The following is a 20653-nucleotide window of genomic DNA, read 5'->3' on the forward strand; positions in this document are numbered from 1 at the left end:
AGCTTTGGGACATCACTAGTATCAGACTGAACTTTTTTATCATTTTTTTTTTTTATTCAGATTCAGAAACACCCCTTCGTTCAAAAAATGACTTGTTGAACCATTAGCACTGCATTATCAAAAAGAGTTTAACACTTAAATTAGTCAATAATTTGCAAAAACTGAGTCAATGATAATAATGGAAACAATTTTGGGGCATTGCGGCATTACACTTGGAAATCACTCATCTCACAAAATGGCTTTAGTTATTCACAAAAACCAAGTGCCATAACATGATGAGGAAAGACATGCCCAATTGTAGGTTGCATATTGCTAACAGAGCATTCTCCCTTAAAAAAATGACTTTGAATCTTTAAAAAGCCACGCAAGACTGCTAATTGGAGGAAGGAGCACAGTCTGGCTGCTTAACAAAAAACTTCAGTCACGCTTATTAACTCATTTTTCTTTTCAGTGCAGTGGTATTATTAGAGAAGAGAAAAGACTACAAATTCACCTCAAGTGTTGCAAGGGCACAGCCAATGTCCCTGATGTAGGACTTTTGCTGTCTACATTTTCCCACACCAATCACCACTTGAGTAGTGCAAACTAAAGTTAGGTTTGCATTTCACCCTACCGCAAGTCCAGAATAAAAACTTCTGAAAAGTTAAGCATCTATTCTAAAAGTGCAGGATATGAGAATGCGCAAAAGGAAAGAGCAAAAGGAGCAGCTCCAAATCACCTGTCACATGGAGAAAAAGGAGTCGTAGTACAGACATTTTTGGCTAATAATGGAACTGGGTCACTGATGCTTAATTGCAATGTGACTGCTGACAGGGATAACTGATTGTATGAGTTCTTCAATGTACAGTCATGTGAAAAAATTAGGACGCCCCATTAAATATTCAACTCTTTATCAAGAAAAGTTCACATAACAATGTTTGATCTTGTTTTTCTTTATCACAGGAAAAGAAAGTGATTTAATTGCAGGAAAACAACGAAAATTATCATAGTTTTACTCATTAAGCCAAATATATAAATATAATGGCATATTCTAACTGAGGAAAAAGTTAGAACCCTGGACCCTACCACCTAATAGCTAGTGTTACCCCCTTTGGCTGAAATAACTTCAGTGAGACGCTTCTTGTAACCATCTACCAGTCTTTGACATCGGTCTGAAGAAGGTTTGCCTCACTCCTTAGCCCAGAATACTTTCAACTAGTGCTGCAACGATTAATCGATTAACTCGAGTATTCGATTAGAAAAAAAAAGATATTCAAATTAAACTTTGCTGCTTTGAGTATTCGTTTAATTAAAGTGGTGTTGTAATGGTTTATTTTGAAAGTGTTTGCATTTAGTTTTATTGATTTGGGTGGATACACTGCCCTCTAGTCTGCCTCATTTCACGTGACTGAACCCAGCTGCTCCTTTTTAAGACCAACATAATATAAGTTTTTGTTTGCGCTAATGTTTTTTTTATTGCATTCGTAAAGTAGTTTATAGGTATGTTTAGCCGTTTTTGTCTGAATATGTGTCTGAACCATTCGTGAAGAGCATTGTAAAGCAAAAAAAAAGTTAGCGTTTTATAGCATTTAAGCTAGCGGCCTTTTGCGATGTATGTTAGCCAAATGTTCTTTTGTTGTACATAGATCCTCGTTTTCTTTCTTTTTTTTTTCTTTTATACTGTTTGAGGTTCAGCTCAGGTTTTTTTTTTTTTTTTTTTAATGTTCCTACTCTGATTACTCGATTATTCGAACTAACTAGTTCATCAATTAATCGACTACTAAAATAATCGATAGCTGCAGCCCTACTTTCAACAATGAGATGTTTGAGGGGTTTCTTGCATGTACAGTCTGTTTCAAGTCACCCCACAGCATCTCAATGGGATTAATATCTGGGCTTTGACTTGGCCATTCCATTTCGTTTCAGCAAGTCATTGGTGGATTTACTGGTATGTTTTGGGTCATTGTCATGTTGCAGGGTCCAGTTTCGCTTCAGCTTTAATTTTTTTTTTTTTTTTTTAACAGATGATCTCACATGTTCCTCAAGCACCCTCTGATACACAATAGAATTGATGGTGGTTTCTATAATGGTGAGCTGGCCAGGTCCTGTTGCACCAAAGCATCGCCAAACCACGACATTTCCACCTCTATGCTTCACAGTTGGTACGAGGTTCTTTTCCTGGAATGCTGTATTGGGTTTATGATGTACATGTCCTCTGTTCTGGTGTCCAAATAATTTAATTTTAGATTAATCCGTCCGTAAAATTATTCCTGAATTCCTGGTCTTTGTCTACATTCACTCTGGCAAACCTTAGTCCGGTCTTCATTTTCTTCTTGGAGAGCAAAGGTTTCGTCCTTGCACACCACCCATGAATGTTAAATTGTTCATCTCTTTCCACAAAAAAAGTGTCTCAATAAAGTTATTTCAGCCAAAAGGGGTAACACTAGCTCAGGGGTGCCCAAGTCCGGTCCTCAAGAGCTCCTACCCAGCTTGTATTCCATGTATCCCTCCTCCAATATACCTGAATCAAATAATCATGATCATTATCAGGCTCCTGCAGAGCTTGCTGATGAGCTGATAATTTGATTCAGGTGTGTTAAAGCAGGGAGACATGGAAAACAAGCTGGATAGGGGCTCTCAAGGACCGGACCAGGGCACCCCTGCACTAGCTATTAGGTGGTAGGGTGTCCTAACTTTTTCCTCAGTTAGAATATGCATTTTTGTTGATATATTTGGTTTAATGAGTAAAACATTTTCAATTTGTGTTGTTTACCTGCAATTAAATTACTTTCCCTCCCAGAGACAAAGAAAAACAAGATCAGACATTGATATGTAAACATTTCTTAATAAAGAATTGAATATTTAATGGGGTAACTTAATTTTTTCACATGACTAAATGCCCCAAAATCAAAAACAAGTAACCTGGAAATGGCCCAAAATCAACAGGAAGTGATCCGATATGAACATCAAGTGATCTTAAAATTCCTTGAAAATCAATAGAAGTGTCGCAAAATTAACAAGAGGTAATCGAGAAATGCTCCAAAATCTAGGGAGGTTACCCAGGAATGCCCCAAAACAAACAAGAAGTGACCCAAAATAAACAAGAAATCACCCAGAAATGCCACAAAATTAACAGGGATTTACCCGATGAACAGAAAGTGACCCGGAAATTCACCACAATTCAACAGGAAGTGATCCATAAATTTCCCGAAATCAATATGAAACAGGGCTGTCAAAAGTATCAAAGTAACGATACTGAAATAATGTATCCGGATATGATACTTGATTGTGAAAGTATCGATACTAAGTTAATTGTTTTTGGTTGACAAAGGTCACCAGTAATTTGCTATCATTGGGTAAATTTGATTTTGCACTATTCTTGAGAGTAATGGAAGATATTTTTGCATTTTCCTCGTTAACTCATTGGCTGCTGTTTACGGTACTATACGTCCAATCCATTTCAAGTTGGAGGGCTGGCGACGGTTGAACATTAACATTTAATGTTGTTGTTTTTTTTTTTTTTTATGTACAGAAGCAGTGGTGCTACCAGGATGCCAGGTGTGGGTGGCATTAGTCTGACATGGGAGGGCAAAAAAAAAAAAAAAAAAAAAACTTCAATGCTCAAGTAGGTCAAAATCCAGCGTAGGGCTACTGCACCTTAAAACATGTTTTGTTTTCTCCTGTTGTTGTGATTTGGTCTAAACAAACAAAAGTCGATTTGATTTTATTTGACTTAGAAGACATGCATAACTGGACAGTATGGACATGCAGGTGACAATGTTTTTTTTTAGGTAACCTATTGTGGTTCCTCGGTTTTATTATTATTATTATTATTATAGTTGTTCTTTGTTCCGCAACCCTTTTGAGCTCAATTTGACTCCCTTAGAATGCTTCAAAATGCACCAAAATCAGCAGGCAGGTCAAGACAGGTGCAATCTTTGATACCATGTGAAGACAAATTCCAAATACACTATGTAGCGCCCTCTAGCAGTCATTCCTTGTCCCGCCGACGCTTTGAGCTCTACTTTGACCCCCTCAGAATGCTTTAAAACTCACCTAACTCAACAGCCAAGAGAACACTGGTGAAAACTTTGATTAAAAAAATCAAAATAGGCGTAAATGTGTGTAGCGCCCCCTAGGAACAAAACCAACGTTTTTTTTTTTTTTTTTTTAAAACTTAGAACACACGGTGCCCAGACTGCCGTTAGTACTACATCCAGTTTTCTTTGGGTGGGCAGAGCGTGTCCGTGGGTGGAGACTGCCCTGCCCCTCGGTATCGAATATGGTGTCGAGTATTTTTTTTTTGTTTGTATCATACCAGCAGCAGTTGTAGGAAGTGACCCGATATTAACAGTAAATGACCCAAAAATTCCCCAAAATCAACAGGTGATGACCCGTTGCAAAGCATCCACATGTAACTTCCCCAGTAATTGCATTCTCTAGTTTTTAAACACAATGACGATAGTACCTTCTGTTCAATCTCTAAGAACCGGGTCAGGTCATCTGTGTCAAGGTGGTCTTTGTGGTTGCTGTAGGTGAGCATGAGGAGGTAAAGGTCTCTCCGGGTCGACATCATCTTGTAGAAGGAGCAGAACTCTTCAAATCCCAGAGTTCCTTGGTTATCATCTGTGTCGGCCTCCTTCACAACAGGTGTAAGTAAAAGAGTTAGCTCCATTAATACTGTATTGCTTCACCATTTTATTCAGACTACTTCTGCTCTTAGTACAATAAAGCCTTAGTGTTCTTTTGCAATTTCATGTTATTGAGCACAAAATGCTCAGAGAACAAACTATAATCAGCAATGCATTATTCCGAAGTTGCAGCACAGAAGCAATCTTATTAGTGAGAAAACATCTTCCACAGATACCGCCATAGCAAATGTTCAGCTGGAGAACAACGTTCATTGAACACTAAACATCAATCTCATCTTGCTCTTTCCAATTCATTATGTATGAAGCGGGCACTTAACTTGTTAGCAGGATTCTGCTCAGCATTTTAGCTCAACAGCTAATATGGATTATTTCATTAGTAAGAATTGCTGTAGCTGCCTCTTGCAACATAGCTTTTCCTTCTTGACTCCATCTTTAAGTCCGCTGTGATAAATCATTTAGCAAAGGATCAGTAAGAAAGCCTGCTTTGCTTTGTTGGTCTCATTTAACTAAAGCATTACTACTGGCAAAATGTGTACTCGGCTGAATTCAGTCCCATTAACACCAGAAAAATGTGTCTAAAAATTCCAAATCTGTCGAGAAAAAAAATGTGTCATAAAAATAGCCTCCAAGTTAAGTGTGCTGGTAATAACGTGCAACATATTTCAAGCAAAACACTGTGGTCCTATTAGTTTGTGATTTTTATGACAGCAGCTAAGATGAGAGGTTTCTCTGGGTTAAATCAAAATTTTACAGTGTAACTTAGTTTTGCTGAGATGCATTCTTCTGACAAATACTGCTTATTAAACAATCATGTTTGTGCAAAAATCTTTTATGACATGCATTTTTTGCATTATCACTTGTAGGATAAAAAAATATTTTATATTGGTTTGATTACCTTTTCAAAATGTGTCAATACCTGCACAGATTTTATCCAGAAAAAAAAAAAAAAAGGATGAACTGTGGTTATTGCAGTCACTCAATTTTTAGAGCAGATAGCAAATATTGAGCCTTTTTCCAACACAGAATAATTTTGACGAGGATGCCGTAATTAAAAAAAAAAATTGAATTCTACTGCAAATGTTAGTTGTTTTCATGGTTGAATTTTGGATTTAAGTTTAAAATATGATTTTCATTAAAAACAACAACAACAGCTAGAGAAACAGTATTACTTGCATGTCTGTATTTAAATTCTGTCTCTATGACAGTCCAAAGCGCGGCTGTCTGTATATACCTGGCGTCCCCCTCTTCAGTAATTATAAAAATCTAATGTTGTTAAACATTCTTGAAATTCGATGATAGTTAACAGCTAAACTTCTTCCTTTTTTCGGCTTTTCCCTTCAAGGGTCGCCACGGGGAATCAGTTGTCTCCATCTTACCCTGTCCTCTGCATCGTCTGCTCTCACACCAACTACTGTACATTCATGTTCTCATTGACTACATCCATAAACCTCCTCTTTGGTCATCTTCTAGACCTCCTGCCTGGCATATGGAAATTCAGCATCCTTTTGCCAATATACTCACTAACTCTCCCCTGGACATGTCCAAACCATCTCAGTCTAACCTCTCTGACTTTATCTCTAAATCCTCTAACATGCGCTGTCCCTCTGATATGCTCATTCAAGATCCTATCCATCCTGGTCACTCCCAAGGAGAACCAAAGCATCTTCATCTCTCCCACCTCCAGCTCTGCTTCCTGTTTTTTCCTCAGTGGTGCTGTCTCCAGACCAAACAACATCACAGTTTTATAAACCTTTCCTTTCATTTGATCTAAAACCCTTCTATCACGCATCGCATTTGACACTTTTCTACGCGTTTCAGCCTGCCTGCACACACTTCTTCACTTCTTTTCCACACTCTCCATTGCTGTTGAGCCTAAAGCATTCAGGGTCTGGTTGGATTGCAACCTCGCAACAACACCTGCAAATGACTTGTTGAAAAGGTTCAGTAGTCACCCTGCGCCAACAGAACTATTCCCCTCACCCCATCCCTCTGGAAAAAAAGTGGGGAAAAAAAACAACTAAAAAAATGAAGCCTCTGGTGCAAGTATTTGTTTCCTTAATACTTTAACAATGACAATTTTAGCACTTTTGCAACACAACACGGCTACTGTCCACCGACAACAACAGAAGATAGAAAGTGAAAGTATCCCGCACCTCTCCCAATTCTCACAGGAACAGAATGCAAAACACAACCGCCACATTACAGCCCTATTCTGTGTATAAAATGCAACCGTTTACCGCAGCACAACAAAATTTGGCCATGGTTAATTGTCTGTCCTCTTACGATTCTTGATTTTAAAAAGCGTGCAAACTGTACTTCTGCTTCCAAGGTTGCACTGCGTGTAGCGTCACAGCCAGAAGCATCACAACTCCAGGCTTTGGCACTGCATGTAAAGTAGCAAAAGTGCACCCTGCTCCGTTTGCATATGGCGGAAAACACTCAGGTGAGTTGAAGTTCCGCTCTGAGACCCCCAATTTGGCCAAATTTAAAAATTGTCCTATTTGCATGTGTGATACATCATTGGAAAGCTTAAAATCTCAGTTTTCTGGGGGGAAGAAAAATTTTGAACAGGAGAGCATTTTAAAACTTTTTTTTTTTTAAACAGCAAAACCCTAACTGGAGGCGAGAGCACGCGAGAGCAGAATTACAGACGCCATGGCTTTAATGAGATATTATTGCGTAACTGCCTTGTTTCGATCCAAAAACTCCATGTAGCATGTATCACTGAGTGTCAAGACACAGCTGTGAATGGCCACAGCTAGATTTTGGGGGGATTTTATGGGTGAAAAATGGTAATATAACAAGGATCGCGATGCAGAAATCGCAGACATCAAGGAATGGTCGAGATGTTCTTTTTCATATATTTACCCTTTTAAACTTTTTTTTTTCAATTTGTTGTTTGTTGGATCAATTATTTATCATCTAACATATCAGAGAACATGTGACAGTAACAAAAAAATACAAATAAGCGATAGTTATGAGGTAGATATCCGTGACTTTTTTACAGATGCCATTTTTTTCATTGTGACGTTATTTGTTTAAAAGTTTAAAATATGCAAGTGACTAATTTTTTAAAGTCTTTTTTTTTTTTTTTTAAATGAAATATAAGACACCAATTAATGATTCTAAGCTACAAACGACAGACATTTTGAATAATAAATATAATTGATTACCTTTGTTTTATGGCTTGGTTGAAACACAAGCGGTTGCGCGATGTCTGTAAACGGGGGTTTTCAGGGTAAAACGGACAAATTAAAAATAGTTCGGAGGCTTAATACGCCATGAATCTGCTATGGCAGCATATAGACATACTGTTCTCTCAAACACAACAGTTCTTTTGCTTAAAATACAGCAGTTTCTTTTTAAGAGGAGTGCAAGAGCAGAAACTGCTTTTTCAGTCTTGTCTGTGTTTTCCGCCATATACAAGCAAAGCAGGGTGCGCTTAAAGCGGGCCGAGACCCACGATTTTTGAGCGGACCAGAGTTTGCTTGTTTGGTCCGAACTAGAGTTTGGATACGCATTCACATTTACAAAACAAAGCAGACTATCTGAGAAAGAGAATTCTGGTCCATTTTAAACTGACCAAACGGTGCTAGTGTGAAAGCGCCTTAAGTGCTAACTACATACGTACAAATGCCAGATATTAAAGCACTGGAGTTGGAATTAATGACAGAGAGGAAACTTATTTTTTCTCTATATATTGATGAATATAGGGAAAAAATGACTGCAGAAAAAAGGTAACATTTCTCATCCAGAGGATCTAAGAGGTTAATCATAATGTTCGCCAGCAAGGCTATGTGTGCATGTGCTTAGAAATGAGAAAAAGGGATCAACTCTACAGGTGCCTTGCCTATGAGTAGGTTAAGTCAAGAAATGAGCTGAGATTTTCCACACACAAATCTTCAGCAATCTTAAAACACACAAGGACAGATTGGACTCGTATGTGTGTGTGTTTACCTTGCATTACATTAGAAGCCATCTGTGTCACAACAGCACCATATGGATGCCGTCAACAGAGCGCTGGACTTAGTCCAGTAAGCAGGCTAACTTCTCTGTGAGCGGAAGGCTAGAACATAGTGCTTAACGTGGCAGTGTGTTAATCCTACTGCTGAGGAGCAGTGACCGAGTCATTTGCCACTACAGTATTACAGCTGTGGACTCTTAGTCAAAGTGCCTGTAGTTCTGATTGACATTTTTTTCCCATAAAAAATGATAAAATTTCAGTTCTATGTGGTTTGCTGAGTTTATTCCCTCTTAACGATTTGCTCCTGTTTATATAACTGTACCTTAAAATATAGACAAGTTTCCGAGGTACTCCGCATTTCTGCTCGCGACTTCCGTTTGACACTTTCTCTAACCAAAACAACAGTGGAGCTGGCGTCAAAAAAGACAATTTGGAAATGCCGCATCCATCTGCCATCATCGCGACATGGGAGGACAACATGAAGAGATGGCTAAGAGTCGCCACAACCAAAATTTTGTATTTTATTGATTTAATGGCAACGGATGGAAATGCGAACAGGGCCCTGAAAAGCTCTGAAGCATACAGTTGAATATGTCCCAATACATGAATATGGGACTTTTGTGTTCATGAAGGCAGATGTGGAACCAAGACAGTGCCACCACAAAGCAATAACCGGTACAAATATTTTCAATTTGACAACAATTCTGTGTTGCGTCACAGCTGAGACATCATTGCTTTGCATTAGCTTCAATGATAAAGAAATGGAAAACACTCATCTACTACAAGTCATACACGGGCTTTTAACCCTAAATGCATAAATTCCATTAGATCACACAAGCAGCACAGAAGGTCTCATCAAAGTCTCATGTACGTCGTGCTGAATGACTTTTTCCGTGGGTTCCTCTGGTTTGATTTGGCAGTTTAAAACTTTGACTACTTCGCAATTCATGGTGTTCTGACTAAATCGGAAGTCCGAAGCAGAAAATGTCAAAGATGGCGCCACCCAATTTTCGCTCAGGAAACTTGTCTATATGGTCCATCTGAAAATAGTCGTGCTAAAATATAAACACATCCAACATTGTGCCATGGATGGTGGCTTTCTAGTATTGTTGACATTCCCATTGAAAAGCTACCTAAATAAGCTGTACCAGTCAGAGTCAGTACCTATCGGATGGGGTGAAAGTCATATTTACACAGTACTAAATGATAGTGAGAGAATAATGCTTTAAAAATTGAAGTTACAGTATGTAGGTCAGCTTAATTCAGTTGTTCATTTTGAATTTAGTCAAGTGAAATGTAGGGTGTAGGTCAGACATGTCCAAAGTGCGGCCCGGGGGCCAAATGTGGCCCGGGGTCAAATTTAATCCGGCCACCAGCCTCTGTGATAAGATCAATAACGTCTGGCCACACACAGACTTAATAAATTGGTCAGCAGAACTGCTACCAGCATATGAAGTAGCTTACACACTAAATGCTGCTCCTCATTTACACCAGCACTTTAAGCAACATTACCTCTTGTGACCCTTGACTTCTAATTTTCTAAAATGGCGACAATCAACAACAACAACAACAAAAAGTTGACTGCGATGGCCGACGCTTCAAGGATAGGTGGAAATTGGACTATTTCTTCACTAAAATACGCAACAACTGTGTCTGCCTCATTTGCAAAGAGACAGTCGCTGTTTTTAAAGAATTCAATGTGAGGCGATATTACCAAACAAGACATGCTGACATGTACGACAAGATTATAGGGAGGGTATGCAGCGAGAAATTGAAGAAACTTTTGAAGCTAGATTAATTTCACAGCAGCAGTATTTCGCAAGAGCCTGAGAAATTGTTGAAATTATTAATTAAAAAAATAATAATAAAGCAAATGTGACACACAGAATGGCTTGCTTAAATATATTGTTCTACGTAAAGGACGTCAGCCCAGGTCGGCCGCCTACATTTTTACCACACCAAATCTGGCCCCCTTTGCAAAACGTTTGGACAACCCTGGTGTAGGTGAGTCATGCAAAAACAACAGCATAGAGAGCAGCAAATAAATAAATGACTGCAAAAAAAAATATTTTACATAGACATTACAATTTTAAGGAAATTTTTAAAAAACATTAAAATTTTCTTTGTCAAACAAAACATCACAAATTGATGACATAAAATAGCATGGTACCAAACTGTACCTTGAACATCTGCTTGACCTTCTGTCGTGGTAAATTGACGTTGAGTTTATGTAGAAGCTGGAGAACCTCACTGATGCTTAAACTCCCATCGCCATTCTTATCTGCCTCTGAGAAGGTCTGCTTTAACCATGTGATATCAAGCAGAGTTAAAGAAAGTTTGGATATAGACAGGGCAAAGAATAATAGATAGTTAAAGATCTGTACAACAACAGGTCAGCAAGTAATGTGTCGAAGGATATTGGTCTCGAGTACGCTGCCTCTTGGCCAGGCTGTCCTCGTCACTGATGCCAGCCATCAGGTATTTGAGGCCTGTGATCCAGGTTCGCGCTTCCTCACCGTTACCAGATACAAGATCCAAGGACTCCATGTGCTCACCATAGTACAAGGTGAAGCAACAGTTGGGGTCAAAGCTGCCCTCGGCATAACGCTGGAAGATCTCAGACTGCTTACCCTCGCCAACTTCCCGAATGGAATCTATAGAGACTGGTGCAGGAAACAAATGAACATATTTTTTAACGACTCAAAGAAACTAGAAGAGTTATCTACCTTTTTTTTTTTTTTAATTACCCCTTTGAATGGCCACGGCATGGGTTTCTAAGTTAGAAATGAAAATTAATTTTTGTGATGAGTACGTAGTGCGCCAGACATTTTACATATTCAACAGACTTAGAAAATGTGACTTAGGGTTTCGTAACAAAACAGGTATGACAAAAAAAAAAAAAAAAAAGAATATAGAGTGGAAAAATCTGGATGCTCCATCTCATGCCATAGCTTGAGCTGTGTGGAAATTTCTGCTGTTTCTGATTTTTTTTCACGAGTAAAATGTTCACCTGTAAAATGTTTTTGTTTTTTTTTCTGTCGTTTTTTTTTTAACTTAAGAGCAGGAAATAGGGCTGTGTAATCATACAGTTTAATAATGACCGTTGATCACGAATAATTTGAGGTTGATTACTCTAAAATACAAAACACACTTCACATTCCTTTGTTTCCTTTTACCTTAGAGCAAGGGTTGTTCCAATCATGTTTTTTTGCTCCCGATCCGATCCCGATCGTTTTAGTTTGAGTATCTGCCGATCCCGATATTTCCCGATCCGACTGTTTTTTTTTGCTCCCGATTAAATTCCAATCATTCCCGATAATTTTTCCCGATCATATACATTTTGGCAATGCATTAAGAAAAAAATGAATTAAACTCGGACGAATATATACATTCAACATACAGTACATAAGTACTGTATTTGTTTATTATGACAATAAATCCTCAAGATGGCATTTACATTATTAACATCCTTTCTGTGAGAAGGATCCACGGATAGAAAGACTTGTGACTTTGTATATTGTGACTAAATATTGCCATCTAGTGTATTTGTTGAGCTTTCAGTAAATGATACTGTAGCCATGCCCAAATGCATGATGGGAAGTGGAACAATGACTGTGCGTAGTGCTACCAATTGATATATCTTCTCTGCGTTGGGAAATAACATAAGGTGTTAAGAAAAATATCAATTGCTACCTTGCTACCCCACATTGCTTCCCATGATATTTCTAATCGTAGGGAGAGGGATTGTAAGGCTTTAGCCAATTAAAAAAAGGCTCCAAAGGCTGCCAAAATTCACTCTACTCATTTTAAGCTGCCTTTTATCTCTCTATATAGGTAAAACGGCGCCATTACAGATTGAGCGCGACAATGCGTGAGTGGGTCGTGCAGTGCATGCATTAATTGGGTTAAATATTTTAACGTGATACATTTTTTAAAAAATTAATTATTAGTATTAGTTATCGGGATAAATTTGATAACCCTACCTTAAGCCTAAACTAAAGACTCTGGATGAGTGTAACATTTTATGTCTGTAACGTTAAATACAGTTAGAAAACGATTTAATTAAAAAAAAAAAATATATATATATATATATATATATTAAAAAAAAGCATGGCCGATATTTATTTGCCGATTCCGATACTTTGAAAATGACGTGATCGGACCCCATCGATCGGCGTCATCTCTACTTACAGCTTATATAAAATGAAAGATACCATTAATGTGCTAACGCAAATTAGCATGGCAACAAGATATTTAACTTTCAAAAGACTAAATATTCATATATAAAAGCAACATTCATAGAAATTCCAGAAATATTGCATATGCTCGTTGTATTCCGCAAGAAACAAAATAAATCAATATTTTATTATAGTGACTACTTCTTCTAATACTCCGTGAAGCCCAGGGGTCAAGATGCAAACACAATCAGGGCAGCATGGAATATGCCTTTTTCCAATAGGTTAATGTATGTGTTATTATCGACTTTGTATTTTAATAAAAACTAGGGTTTGCTTTATTAAAAATGTTGATCATGGTAAGTGTTGCTTGATAAAGGCATTTCTGAGAAGTAAATGCAGCAAATTTTGTGGTTAATATTTACTTAATATGGTAAATTTAAACAACTCCCTTGTAACATGTGTTTTCAGTACAGACTCTTTAAACCAGTGGTGGCCAACCCTGGTCCTGCAATCCAGCTTGTTTTCCATGTCTCCCTCCTTTAACACACCTGAATCAAATGTCCCTCCTCCAACACACCTGAATCAAATTATCAGGATTGTTATCAGGCAACTGCAGAGCTTGCTGATGAGCTGATCATTTGATTCAGGTGTGTTAAAGGAGGGAGACATGGAAAACAAGTTGGATGGTAGCTCTCGAGGACCAGGGTTGGCCATCCCTGCTTCAAACTAGCAGTTAAAAAAAACTACCAAATTGTTAAAAAAAAAAAAAAAAAAAAAAAAAAAAAAAAGGTGTGATCATAATCGAGACCAAATCAGATCAGGGATCATAGTATATTTCTCCAGATCACCTAGCACCTAGCTCAGAAAAAATATACATTTTTGTTCGCTTCATGCCATATTAGAAAAAAATCTGAACATGTGTTGTGGATAACCGCAAGGTTTGTTTATACAACATGACAAGGATAAAACATAGATTGCATACTCATCCATATACTGTATAATACATCGGCTGAACTTTCAATTATGCACCAGAAGAGACAAAAAGTAAACTAACTTTAACAGTGCATAGTACCGTAGAGGCTCAACGAGACATTTGAGATGTTGCTGGTGTCTGTATACTGTGTCCTCCCATGTGGTTATCAATATAGGTAGTATGTTTTTCCTCAGTGCAGCTAATAAATAATACAATAAAATACACCAGGTTACTGTAAAGTAAGGTGATTTTGAGTGCAGTGAGGTGATGATTCTATTAGATGCAAGGGTAACACCAAACTTTCATTGACACCTACAGAATAGTATATTTATTTGAGAAACTACTGCGAAACAGCAGCGTAAAACAGGCGAGTATAAGAGTATGGGTAAGCCTTGTCTGAAAAAGCTCCACCACATTGGGGATCAGCAGGATTTCCTCTGACTGAGAGACAGCTTGCACCTACTGAAACCGATTCACACTCATTTCAATGCATTTGTTTTTGCTATATTTTCACAATGTGCCTCCAACACTCATTACGTCTTTGCATAAGCGGATTTTAAGGGGGGGCTGGTGGCTGAAAAAGTGTCATTGCATGTAATTGACTTTTATATCAGGGCTGTCAAAATTATCGCGTTAACGGGCGTTAATTAATTTTTTAATTAATTAATTTTTTTAATTAATCACGTTAAAATATTTGACGCAATTAACGCACTAGGCCCGCTCAGACAGATTTAAATATCAGTACAGTGTAAGGCCAACTTGTTAATTGTGTTTTATGGAGTTTTTCCGCCCTCTGCTGGCGCTTGGGTGTGACTTGCATATGTTATGTGGCGTAATGTCGCCCTCTGCTGGCGATTCAGTGCAGCTGATTATTTAGGTTTCGGCGCGCTTTTCTGACGTGATTATATGTCGACGCGAACTCACACTAATAGACAGTGCTATTCAGACCAGCTAACGTCCGCATCCAGTATTCAGTGGCAGTTCTCATAGCCCCATCACACTGTTTGTGTCTAATACATGCACCGCTTGTGAGTTATATTCCTCCTTTGTTTATATTCATGAGCATTAGATAGTTATTGATGATGTGTATTTGAATTTGTTCACATATATGGTGAAATGCAGTTACATTGTTAGATGCTTGTGAGCTAATTGGCTAGTGCTCAAATGGACACGTGTGTGTACATTTTATGTTATTTTGTGATTTATGCAAGTTATTGACACATTGCCTTGTTATTTTCAGTTTTACAAAAATACAAGAAACGTGCCCCTGTCAAAAAGAGATGACTTCAGTAAAGCCCATGCAACTTTGCCACACCGTCAAGATTTCTTTTTGGAACTTATGTTCGCTATCTGTCAATTTGTGTACTCACACACATTGAGGACAGAATAGGGCTACTAGTTTATTTTTTTATTATTACTATTTGAGAAGTACTGCTTTAACAGAATGTTAATAATGTTAATGCCATCTTGTTGATTTATTGTTATAATAAACAAATACAGTCCTTATGTACCGTATGTTGAATGTATATATCCATCTTGTCTTACCTTTCCATTCCAACAATAATTTACAGAAAAATATGGCATATTTTATAGATGGTTTGAATTACGATTAATTATTTTTTAAGCTGTAATTAACTCGATTAAAAATTTTAATCGTTTGACAGCCCTAATATATATATATATATATATATATATATATATATATATATATATATATATATATTTAGAGAGAGAGAGAGAGAGAGAGATAAAAGTTTTGTAAAGCAATAAAACTGCAACAAAAATGAATAAAATGAACAAATAAACCTTTTTATAATAGGTTGAATTTATTTTTCGAACACCTTAGTCATTTGCTTTGCATATATACAGTGGGGAGAACAAGTATTTGATACACAGTCAATGGCTTTTCCCATTGGCAGTGTATCAAATACTTGTTCTCCCCACTGTATACATACATATATAAACATATATATATATATATATATACACACATATTAGAGAAAAAAAAAAATTAATAATTTTTTGTCTTTGATTGAAAATATTTTTTTGATTGAAGCAACTTTTTGGGGGGATTGAATGATTTAGAGACAAATATCCTAATCATAATATGGCCCAAACACAAAAAGGACTGCTTCAAAGAAAACTTGTTCAATGAAAAATTAAGTGTTTAAATGCAAATTTTTCAATCTCAAATATTTTTTCGCATTCAAAAACTTTTTTATGATTGAAATTTTTATATATATTTTTTTTGATTGAAGTGATTTTTCTTTTTGAAAATCTATATATTTTTGAAGCAACTTATTTTTTGATTGAATAATAAAGAGAAAAATGTCCTAGCCAAAATGTGGCCCAAACACAAATCAACATTACTTCAATCAAAAAAGTTAAAAGAAAAAAAAACCAACAACAACAAAGAAATAGCTTTTACATGAATATTCTTCAGTTTTAAATTTATTTTTGCATTCAAAACATTTTTTTTGAATGAAGCGACTTCTTTTGGGTTGAAAATATATATTTTGATTGAAGCAAATTTTTTTGATTGAATAATAAAGACACAAATCTACCTCCATATGGCTCCGCCTAGGAGATACAATTTTTGACTGCACTGGCACGACACCGGCGGGCGTACCAAATACAACGGATGACGATCTTGGCGAAAAGTATTGCCTAAGCAGCAGTCAACTTATTATTATAAACATTCTTGTAAGTTAATTTTATTGCTGACACTGCATTTTGGGGTCATCAACATCTTGTGCCCACCCTGCCCCAAAAGTCAATCTCCGCCTATGCGTCTTTGTATTAAAAAGGGTTCAGAGAAAGCAATCACCCTTTAAACAAACTGTCTTTCAGTACACCGATTATTTGAGTACATTTTGCAATAAAAAGTGTGTTTTTCAACAGGTGATAAATGTGTTTACGACAGCTTTGCCAGATTAAATCTCATGAATAATTAAATTCACTGAAGCTTATTAGATCCAGGTTTAGAGTGGGGGGAGAATATGAGAGCAAGAAGTGTAAACTGAGTAACCACAAGAAACCAATCCATGAAGCTCCTTTTTTATACTCTACCATACTTTCGATACGTTAGCATGAACACTCAATTTAACGCCATTTCTTAGGGAGCTTAATAAAATCAGCTTCAAAGTCTTATTGACTTAAATCTGTTTTAAGTAACTTTATATTACTGCTCAGCTTTGTAAAGCCTCTCTCATTCTCTCTAACACGCACGTTAATGCCGAAATCTAAAACAACTATAATTCAAACCACAGAGAGGTCAAATTGAATTCACTTATTAACAGTAACGGATTCAGTTACCAAGTCGATTTCATCTAGACTACATGATGAAATGCTAAAGGTTCAAAGAGGATTTTTTTATACACTAGAAAAAAAAAAGAAAAAGAAATCAGTCATGCCTGCCGCATAATACTCAGTTTTTGCCATATTTGCAGCCTGAATGCAGGTGTGATTACATTGTGATCACAGGAAAGATGACACTCACTCTTGGCCTTTTCATTCTTGCGTGATGGCCTCCAGCGGATACAGGACTTGTGTTCGTCAAGATAGAAGAAGCGCACCAGTCCCTTGGAGCTGCCACGGAGCTTCACCATCTGCGTACCCCTCTGCATGGAGCTCATACATTTCTCCACTGGGAAGAAGACAAAACAGACAATTAGAAAAACTATGTTCAAATAAAAAGCAAGGATGCTTGGCTGGTGTTTTTTAAAAGCGCATGGTGAGAAATATGAAATGGATAGGTAGTGAAAAGCTATATTAGCTATATTATGTCAAAAGCTTTAGGCGTGGCTCTTTGGAGGAAGAAATAAAGAGATTTGAAAGACAACACCAATGTTGCGATATAATGTCTAGTGTAGAATAACTGTCTTAAATCCACAAGAAAACAAAACAAGTCAGCCGTCTGTATTGCTCCATTTTCTTTTAGTTTTTTTTGTGGGAATCCATCAACATAAAAGTCATACACCAAAACTGAATATAGAGGATGTGTCCTTGACAAGATTTCGGGTGAAATGGTCAGCAACTCCACAGGAAGCTAATGGGTGGTACTGAGCAACACCCAAGGCTCCATACATGTGACCTTTATTGTAACTGTTAAAAAGGGCTGTTACTATCAAATATTTGTACAATAGATTATTCTATCGAATAATTTAATAATCAGATAAAGATTGATTAATGTTCAAAATTTATTTTTTCCGGACATGCACCGAAAAAAAAATTCTTGCAGTCACTACGAAATGCAAATGTTGCGAATAGGCCCGAGTGATAAGTACACCAGACTCCAATAGTTTCATTTATGTTTTGACTTTGTGGTCCCTCAACCTATTTGCTTGGAAGACAATGAGCGAGTGCATTAAATAGAAATGCATCAGGGGCGCTATAACTTTAGTTATGTGCTCAAAGGGGGTAAGAACAGAGAAGATCCTTTGCACAGGCAAGACTATTGCGAGAGCATGTAATATGTGCTGTTCCACCGTAGCCCGATTTGCTACGCCAAGCCCACACACCCGGAATATTCACCGGAAATGTTGCCCTGTAGTAGCAAGAGAAGTGCACGCTAGCGAGCTGTTTGTTGCGCCAATGCAATTTTCCGTTTTGGTAATGTTATTTCGGTAAAAAAAAGCATTTTGGCCAAATATTTTGGTGCATCTCTAATTATTTTCAAAATTACTGGTCATTAACCAAATGTTGTTCATTTGGTATTATTTAGGGATGGCCCCGATCTGATCATGTGATTTGTGTTTTTTTCCCCCCACTGTTTAAATCACTGCTGCATTAACCTTGTTATTTGGTCATAGTATTGTTAAAATTAGGGGAAAAAACAAATATTTGGATGTACTTTTTTTGTTCGTTAACACATTGTCTAGGTATTGGATCTGGGCTCGGTATCGGCAGATCCTTAAAAACAGGTGGCTCAAACTTGGGACTCGTGTGCAACAATATGTGATCGGGACAGCTCTTGTATTATTGCATGAAAGTGAGTGTGGAATGGTTGTTTGTCTCCTTGTGTCCTGACATTAGCTGGAGATCAGTTCACCAAGCGTCGTACTCCAAATAAGCATAACCGACGGCTGGTACACATGACCTTTAACAGGTCTCGACTCATATCTCGGACTGGAAATGTAGTTTGACATGAGTTTGGTGTGGCTTTGGACTAAAATAACCAGGCATGAACTGTCTTTTAATCAGTCTGGCAAAAATAATAAAGAAATATAACTCATTTGTTGTAGTTGCAATGATTACCTCTATAAATTCTTTAAAACGTGTTTTTAAAATCGGATATTTTGAATAGTATTCATTGACCACTGGATTTTTTTAATGGGTTTATTTTGTTTTTATTTGTTGAATAGTATGCTCTACATAAAAAATATATTCATGTTAATAAATGGTAATGTTTTCCACATCACGCACTCTACTCTGGGTTGAAATGAAATTGACTCATGCAATTGCAGGTTCTTCACTGTCAACTGTATCAAATGTGTACATAAACTTGTAGTCTCCTGTGTCCCCTTTGCACCATCCAGCCACAATAATAGAGCTAATGTACAGGACAATATTTCCTCTGTCAAAAGACATAATCAAAAACATTCATAATGATATATTTCCCAAAAGAAATGATATTCCAATTGCGGCTCGAATAACTTGTTAACAAAAAGAACAAAGCGCAGCCTGAAGCTGAACTCTTTCCACTTGGATGCATAAGCCAGCTACAAAGCCACAAAAAAAATCCTACAGGTTCATCCTAAACAATACGATAACATCAACATATGATATCAAGATGACAGGCAGTCCAGCAGACTGTTTTGACTGAAAACTATTTGGGCCTGAATTAGTACATCTTTACAAATGCAGTATTATACCTATATTTATTCATGATACAGCTTACAATTCAGTCTGACATGACAAAAAAAGAGCTCATTCTAAATCAGTTAGTGGACTTATTTGTCTAGGGGGTAGTAATAGTCTGGTAGAGTGACACTGATGTGACCTTAGATATCCCTATTACAGTCCCTGGCACCGCCACAGTCTGTTGAGAGAATTAATACTGGAGCTAAACCAGCGCCCGGAGCAAATTCATTACAGGGTGCCAAGCGAGCCCACATGCAGGCTCAATCACACACAGATGGCAAAAAATACTGTACTGTATATCATAGCACTCATAGCACACTGTTAAGAAGTACTGTATATAAGGTGTGTACTTGACACAGTCCTAATAAGGGGACAGATGGTTCTGTTCAAATAGTTGAAAGTAACCTTGATTTACAGTAAACCGAGTCTTAGCTGGTCCTATGACTGAAACAAATAGGATGTTTGTTTTCTCCCTGTTCATCTCAAGCCAAAAATCATCATTTTGTCATTAAAATTATTAGTATTTTTATCCATTTTAAGGTATAGATGGATGGAATAGTGATAGGCACAGTTTACCAATTACAGGAATTGAATGTAAGGAATGTTAATCAATGTAATGTTTGTATCAACATGCTAAATATAAGGTTAACTTAATTCTTTCACTGCCAGATCTATATGCACAATAACCACGGTATATGATGCAGCAGCTAGTAAAAGAAGAATTACATGTATATTGCGAACACCTATTGACAACGCTAGATGTTCGATCCATTTTGACTGGGATTGGAACGTCTAACTGTGTCAGTGTCAGCCAATGAGTTAATAAAGAACGAAACCAGTTCATTTCCAAAGATGTTTTCTGTCCATTGCGAATAACATACAACTCTGGTACAAGAAAATGCAAGACTATATGACTACGGTTACGGTATATATTTTGATAGAGAGCTGCGGGATCTGGCAAAAAAAAAAAAAATTGAGATTGACTGATTCATATCAGTCATACCATATTGTATAATTCACATATGAAGTAAATATCAACATAAAA

The 20653-nt window shown here is 37.1% G+C and overlaps 1 protein-coding gene across 9 annotated transcripts in view; it reads right to left on the minus strand.

Annotated features, from left to right (window-relative positions):
• The window catches only part of plch2a (phospholipase C, eta 2a), a 118028-nt gene that overhangs the window by 40650 nt on the left and 56725 nt on the right, over positions 1-20653 (minus strand). For all 9 annotated transcript variants that reach the window (XR_009067124.1, XR_009067123.1, XR_009067122.1 and 6 more), the window contains exons 2-5: positions 17246-17392; positions 11013-11258; positions 10776-10903; positions 4448-4618 (exon numbers count right to left, since the gene is read on the minus strand). Coding sequence is in view for 6 of the 9 variants with exons in the window: in XM_057859145.1 (XP_057715128.1) it covers positions 4448-4618; positions 10776-10903; positions 11013-11258; positions 17246-17392 (692 nt within the window). In the remaining 3 variants the exon portion in view is untranslated. The remainder of the gene's footprint in view (positions 1-4447; positions 4619-10775; positions 10904-11012; positions 11259-17245; positions 17393-20653) is intronic.

This window comes from Corythoichthys intestinalis, chromosome 2 (assembly GCF_030265065.1).
Source record: "Corythoichthys intestinalis isolate RoL2023-P3 chromosome 2, ASM3026506v1, whole genome shotgun sequence".
Lineage (NCBI taxonomy): Eukaryota > Metazoa > Chordata > Actinopteri > Syngnathiformes > Syngnathidae > Corythoichthys > Corythoichthys intestinalis.